This window comes from Protobothrops mucrosquamatus, unplaced genomic scaffold (assembly GCF_001527695.2).
Source record: "Protobothrops mucrosquamatus isolate PMUCROS unplaced genomic scaffold, P.Mucros_1.0 scaffold378, whole genome shotgun sequence".
NCBI classification, from domain to species: Eukaryota; Metazoa; Chordata; class Lepidosauria; order Squamata; family Viperidae; genus Protobothrops; species Protobothrops mucrosquamatus.
In genome coordinates, this window is record NW_015386710.1 from 687,942 (window position 1) to 695,854 (window position 7,913).

The window sequence follows — 7,913 nt, forward strand, 5'->3', positions numbered from 1 at the left end:
AGAGAGACAGAAGTGCAAGTGCCTCTGTCTCTGTCTGTCTGTCTCTCTGTCTCTCTGTCTCTCTCTCTCTCTCATGGGACTTGCCGGAGGGCCGTGGGAGGGCCGCATTTACATACCGCAGGGAGGGCTGTTCGAGGGCCGGATTAAACTGGGCCGCGGGCCGCAAATGGCCCGCGGGCCGGACTTTGGACATGCCTGGCTTAAGATAAATAAGTTTTTAAAGCTTTCTGAATGTCAGAGAGGAAAGATTCCAAAGGGTAGACACTGCAATAGAGTTGGCATGTCTTCTAGTCCAACCAGATGACATTTCTTTAGAAAGGGAACTCCAGCATGCCTACCTTGTTAAAATGAATAGGACTGGAAGAGTAGCTATAGACAGCTGATGCCATGTAGGAAATATACCTGGAAGCCTAGCCTTACCACTGCATTCTTAACTAATCACAGTATTCAGATTCAAGGTAACCCCTATAATGTATTTTAATAGTTGAACTAGGATGTGTCTAAGTGATGAATGACTACAAGGACAGCTCTCAATTCAGGAATAAATATAATTGACACATAAGCTGGAATAATGCAAAGCCCTTCCTGGCCAATACTTCTCAAGTAGGAATTGAGCATCCAAGATAATTCCCAAACTGCTCACCCTTATCAAATTCTGAATATGAGCGTGCCATCTGTTCCAGAAGCAGAGTATCTCTCTATTCATGGATGTGAGAGTCCGAAATACCCACCACTTACAGTATCCATTTAAATATTCATTCAAATAACAACCCAAATCTACTTAACTAGAGTTAAGTCAAAGTCTGTTCTTATTCATCTATGCCCCTCTAGCCTACTAAACTGGGGCAGAATATTCTTTCTTACACCAGCTGGATTTATGCCCAAAGTGGAACGAGAACTCATAGTTTCTTGATTTCTAGCCTGATGCCTTAATAAACACACTGAAGTACTCAATAACTCATATTTTTAAAATGTGCAAGGAAAAGCAACTTTAGATTATGGATCCTCCATCAGTATTATGCATTAATAAGGAATAGTTATCCAATATGTAGAATAACTATAAGTAATTTCATAGCACACAATTGGTTATAAAAGTGAATGGATCTCAAAAAACCTGGACGATACTGGGACTGAATTAGCACTTTAGTACTCTGAGGATATATACTGTATATATATCAATATCATTATTCATAAACATCATGATGAACTCAATCAGCCTAAATCAAACCACTATAGTCTCATTATTGAAAGTTATGGACTTAATCTACTATGCTGGTCCAGTGTGGGTTAAGTACATATATTTATAAGGCACCTTATCCCTTATACTACACTGGTTCAGTAGATCGAATAAGAGCTAGAATCAGAGATATATTAATTTAAATTACCACGTTCATTGTGCCATTTTATGAACTAGAAGAAAAGAAGGAGTCACAGGGAATCCAACATTTGCTAGAACAATTTGCATATAGAATAAAATATTGGTGTTTTTTTTGTGAAAGTGGAGATATAATAACTTCTAAACAGTAATGGATTTGATAATGTGATCTCTAAAATGATATAATATAAAGAAACAGTATAGACCTATGAATTATCTAAAAACAATAAACCTATAAACAATCGATTTTATTGTTTTGATTGCAGCAAACTAAAACAGCTAAACAAACGTAAGTTTTAATGTTGAGTTTATAGCATTTTCTTTATATATTCACACTCAAGAAACACAAAAGTAAAAACAAGGCCAAAAAATTAAAATTGTTTAATGAAAATATAAAATAAGATTTAAATCAAGTTGGAGTTTAATGCAGTATTCCACCAGTAAAATAGGCTTCTATTTTGATATGTATCTTTGGCATTTTTAATTAATTCTACTAATCCCTGAATGAAATGGCTTAGGTGTAAACTGCAGAGGCTGCTGCTGTATGAATATCACTCAATCCTATCTAGAATATAAATGGAAGGACCTGAGAAAGCATTAGATAATATAATGAAACAAACTGGAGATTAATAACTTTTGTGTTATGGTTCTGCAATATATGCCACTAAGCAGCAGACAAAAAATAAAATTGTGAGTTTAACACCACCTGCTTTAAAAAAAAAGACAATAAAGTCTCCTAGCTAATATAGAATCAAGATGTTATTTAACATACTATTGGAACCATCTAGTTTTAAGTCAAGTTCACATTTCAAATCATCAACAATATTAACAATGAAGGTTGAGCATCCAACTTTAATATTTCAGTTGATTTACTGAATTTTTTTCAGAATAAATTCAAAAATAACACTGAGTCTATATTTACCCCAAAACAGTAAAGGACATTAAAAGATTCATAGAACTGCTGTGGATAGCATAATATTCTGTGTTTTCAGTCTTCAATGTAATTTTTCATTCTCAGGCTTCACTATGATTAATATTGTGCTAGAACCAATTTTAACAATGGTTTCACTAAAATAATACATTCTTTGCTATTTTCTACAAAATTATAGCCTGGTTGACCATGCACGCTACACCATAATATGATTAATCTGGTCTATGGAAACAGCCGCTGTAGTTAGTTAACAAATTAATGTATTGAACAGATGTGATTTATTCATCAAACACAGTTGAACCAAGGTGCAGTATGTTGTATGAATCTAGTCTGCAAATTGAGCCATAGGGTATCTTCCCTAATAACTCTATAGAGTAGAAAGGGCCTTAACCTCTTATGCTGCAAACATTATAAGCTGCGGACCCAAAAACCATCCAGAAATAAAACCCTACTGAAAAAAATAAGTAAAAGCTGGGAAAAAAATCAGAAGCATACTATGCAATACAATCTTAACTTTAAGTATGGGAAGAAAATATCCAGTATGCTACTATTACTGTTTGTCAGGTAAATGGCTAACATGAAATAATGAAGTATAACCTATGCATAAATGCATACAATAATGTCTGTATAGTACATATTATAGAATAATTATAAAAGTACTTACTATGATTGTATTTATTTACTAAGCATATTTCAATGCTATCACAAAGTGTCCCAGCATTAAAAAGAGCCCCCAAGGGATACAATATTAAAAGACTGACATGATGTGATTTAACATATTATATATGATTAAAAATAGAAACACTACCTGAAGAAAGTAACAAAAAATTGCACCAGGTCCATGATGGTGTTGTGCTGTGAAAACGCAATCTGAAGAGAAAGAGAATGAAATATGAAATAATATTAAGGCCAGTTCAATATTCTGTGTAACCTATAATGATGCAAATCCTCTTATAAAATCAAACTATTGTCCTTAATATTCATTAGCTTATAACTACTATAATATATAATAACATTTTTAATTAGATGTTCAGCCCATCCATCTGCCTTTACAAAGTCTGAAACCATAGATTAACAGGTGGATACATTTGGAAATATGAAGACAGTGATGATTTCTGAACACAGGGCATCAAATTCTTGAAGTATCAGAAGAGATGGCACATTGTTTAATGATATTTACTTCTCCCAAAGGGAAATTGTGTTACCTTTTTCTAGTTGCTCTCCCAATAGATGATGTGTCCAACAATACTTCATGAATCTGACCATGTGGAAGGTAGTAGATAAGGAATTAACCACAACTCTTGAATACAAGGAGATGAGCTCAGTATTTTCATAACAAGAGAACAAAGAATTTGCTTGAAGACATTTTATTATCCAACTAGGTAACATCATCAGAATGAGTAAGTATGGTATTTGTTTCTTATTTATGTACAGTAATTTATCCTGCCAGTTTTTATGGGGATGCAGTCTTCTCCTTGGTAGTGCCTTGATTAGGGTATTGTTTTCAGCTTGATTGGCTGTCTGGTGTTAATCCCTGCTTATCTGTACATTGACTATTGGAGAGAATGTTTTCTGGTCTTTTTATGTCCATCTCAGCTCTTAATTGTCTCTTTTGAATGTTGTGTAAATACAGTTTATCTCTGTGTCTATTGATGCTGATTGATAAATGAATATTCTATGATGATAAGGAAATACATTAAGCAAAAGAGTAGCAATAACAACATTATGAAATACCTTTCATAAATGCCATCGTGACTGCTAAACCTGAAAACTGAGGCTTGGATCTTCATTAAATCATAGAATAATTAACTTCAGCTTTAGTATATCGATTTTAAAAAATATTTAAGTGTTTTATTATTGTTATTGTTTATCAGCTTATGGTGTCCCTAGAATCAATATTTTTTTAGTGTTTTATAGTACACATGCAGAACTTTCAGGAATTATACTTCCAAATACCTTGCCCATAAGTATTCTATCAATTGCTTAGGGAAGCATATTTTCCCTTAAATCTGATGGCTTCTGTGGACCTAACAAAAGCTAAGCTCTTGTTATTGAATATTACAACCGTATATCATAAATACATTGCTTTTTATTCTTGCTATGTCACCATATTTTCTTGCCTGCCCACATAATATTCAGAAATTAATATAATTTTAAGATTAAAATGTTAGTAATAGTAATAGAATAGTAATAGTAGTAGTAGTAGTAGTAATAATAATAATAATAATAATAATAATAATAATAATAATAATAATAATAATAATAATAAAGTTGGAAGGGACCTTGGAGGTCATCTAGTCCAACCTCCTGTTCAGGCAGGAAGCCCTAGACCATTTCAGACAAATGGCTGTCCAATCTCTTCTTAAAGGCTTCCAGTGTTGGAGTATTTACAGCTTCTGGAGGCAGGTTGTTCCACTGGTTAATTGTTCTAACTATCAGGAAATTTCTCCTTAGTTCTAGGTTGCTTCTCTCTTTGGTTAGTTTCCAGCCGTTGCTTCTTGTCCTGCCTTCAGATGCTTTGTAAAAATAGCTTGTCTCCCTCTTCTTTGTGGAGCACTGAGCAGTGAGATATTGGAGCACTGCTATCATGTCCCCCCTCGTCCTTCTCTTCATTAAACTAGACATAGCCAATTCCAGCAACCGTTCCTTGTATGTTTTAGCCTTCAGTCCACTAATCATCTTTGTTGTTCTTCTCTGTACTCTTTCTAGAGCAGACATGTCAACCTCTCGACGTCACGTGATGTCGTGCGACGTATCAGAGCTTTTTCTCCATTGTTGGCAATGGGATGGGCATGGTTTCCTGGTGACGCGTCCAGCCCGCAGGCTGGCAGTTTGACACCCTGTTCTAGAGTCTCAACATCTTTTCTACATTGTGGTGACCAAAACTGGATGCAGTATTCCAAGTGTGGCCTTACCAAGATCTTTGAAAGATATAGTTCAGTGGTTCTGAGATCACATCTGCCAGTTCCTTGAGAACCTTGGGGTGTAATCCATCTGGTCCTGGTGATTTGAACTTGTCTAGGCTGGACAGATGCGCACCTACCATTTTCTTGCCTGTCTTAACTTGTGTTTCTAATCTATTTCTTATGGTACTGTTTTTGATAGGTTGGGCTGCTTTTTCCCTTTGTGTAAAGACGGATGCAAAAAATGAGTTAAATAGTTCTGCTTTCTCCCTGTTGCTTGTCATCTTCTTGCCACTTTCTCCCACTAATGGGCCTATCATTTCCTTGACTTTTTTCTTGTTTTTTACATGTTGAAAGAAGCTTTTTTTGTTATTTTTTACTTTTGTCGCAAATCTTAGTTCATTTTGAGCCTTAGCTTTCCTCACTTCATCTTTGCAGGCTCGGACTATTTGCTGACATCCTGCCTTAGTTATGTGCTCCTCTTTTCACTTGTTACACTTGTCCTTTTTGTCTTTCAATTTTGTTATGTGTTAAATTCTATATCTTTTAGTATATACTTTATTTTGATAGTTATTTTTATTCCTGTTTTACTGAAACAGACAATAAATATATTTTCATAATTTTAATTTACATGATGAATAGCATATGATGCTAGAAGCTGTAAACAACATAATATTAAACTCTCACTACTAAATTTGCAGAGAAAAATAATTTATTTGACATGCAACCTTGAGGTCTACATAAACACTTTCAGAACTACTATCTGGGTGGCAACGAACTTGAATTATAACTCAAAGTAGATAAATATGAAATAAGAAACAGATAAAAGCTAATTACACAGTTTATTTGCAGAATATGCTGAAAATATATTCTAATAGCATTATTCCTTTTTCAAAGCTGTACACTTCTCTTCAAGCAGTGATTATAGGAGGAAAGTCATGTAGTCTATGGTGACAAAAAATTAGAAGACTGATAATGAATTTGACATCAGTCACCACAAATAACAACATAGAAAGATATGATATATCAATTGTAATGTAAATTACAATTCATTACAGCAGTCAATGCGCAATTGATGACAAGTAGCCATTCATATCTTTAACTCCATAAACTGATTATTAATACTGACTGTGTTGGTGTTTGTCAGTACTTTCTGCAGTAGCAAATTCATGGCTTTGTTATGAAAAATAGTTCCTTTATTTGACCTCTTTATTTGACCTCTTAGGTTCTAGTATATCTTTCCTCCATACTATTCATATATTTCACTATATATAATCTTAATATATAGTGTATCCCATTATTTATATTTTTCACAACCATGAGATCCCCAACAATGTAGTCAAGAAAAGGGTGTCAATTTCCACCAAGAAAAGAAAAGGGAATCTTTGGTATTAAAGTGGAAAAATTCTTTGCTTAAGACTTTGACCATTTTTTACCAGCTTACATATACTATTTTGGACTACATGAACTTCAGATATTGTGTGTAAGATAACTATTAACTTTCTCAAACCATAAGTTTCTTATATAAAATGGAAAGGAAAATATAATTTTCAACTGATTCTTGTTATAGTGACACTAATAAAGAATCAATTGGGAAGCACCAATATTATGCATAATAGTAATTATTTCCTCTTGTATTAGCTTCAATTTTAATTGTACCTTGGTACACAGTTATTCTCACCCCAGACTACTGAAATCAACAGTTTTTTGTTGTCCTGCTAATCACAAAGAATTGCTATATTTTTCAAAACAAAAGTTAATCAGCAGCACTAATGATGTTACCTAGTTTGGGTAATGTAATGTCTTTGAGAAAACAACCAAACTAAGAAAGCACCAAGGATCCCTCAAAATAGTTGGTGGCTATTTATTAATATTGCATATGTATTGTTTGTATCATATATATTTCTGTGCCTTGAAGAGATGCACAGAATCTAAATATAGTGTACTTCCCAGCTTCCTTCAACATTTACTGTATTGGGTGGACTGGTAGGAAATCCTCGATTTTTACTCCAATAAAGGGCATTGGAAGAATATCTGAATCACAAGATGCACTGAACTACTATAACATGAAAGCTTATTGAATATTGGAAAGCTCAAACTGGGCTACAAGAAAGAGCAAATGAAGAATGAGGGTACATATGCTGAAAAACGAGTGAGGAAGATGAAAAAATCCCCTATGATGGCAACAACATATCAGACATAATATAGCTTTTGTTCCAGAAAAATTATATGAATGTGTCTGTAAAGAGTCTAGGAGCAGAGCTTGACTCAAGAAAAAAACTAATTTAATCATGTCCAATTCTCAGAGACTCCTTGACTAACCCCTGAAGTTTTCTTGCCAAGATTTCCAAAGTGGTTTGCCATCAGCTGGCTTTATACCTAATGCAGAACTAGAACTCATGGTCTCCAGTTTCTAGCCTTTTGCCTTAAGCACTACTGGCATGTATGTATATATGTATGCATACACACACACACATACATACACACACACACAGCAAATGTGGTGAAGGATTATAAAAATATAAAAATACAATATAACAACCAGACCAAAAACAACAACAAAACAATTTAAAGGCAAGTGGAGTTAGCAACATCATAAAGCATAATAAACAAAAGCAACAAAAGCAAATCCAGCAATTGGCTGGATTTACAAATTTAACAATCTTAATTATAATTTCATGGCTATGGTGAAAGTATCTTACAA

General features: G+C 33.9%; 1 protein-coding gene across 1 annotated transcript in view; it reads right to left on the reverse strand.

The window, feature by feature from the left end:
• The window catches only part of ATRNL1 (attractin like 1), a 471,655-nt gene that overhangs the window by 273,517 nt on the left and 190,225 nt on the right, over positions 1 to 7,913 (reverse strand). The window contains exon 25 of the mRNA XM_015815816.1: positions 3,115 to 3,176. Within this exon, the coding sequence (XP_015671302.1) occupies positions 3,115 to 3,176 (62 nt within the window). The remainder of the gene's footprint in view (positions 1 to 3,114; positions 3,177 to 7,913) is intronic.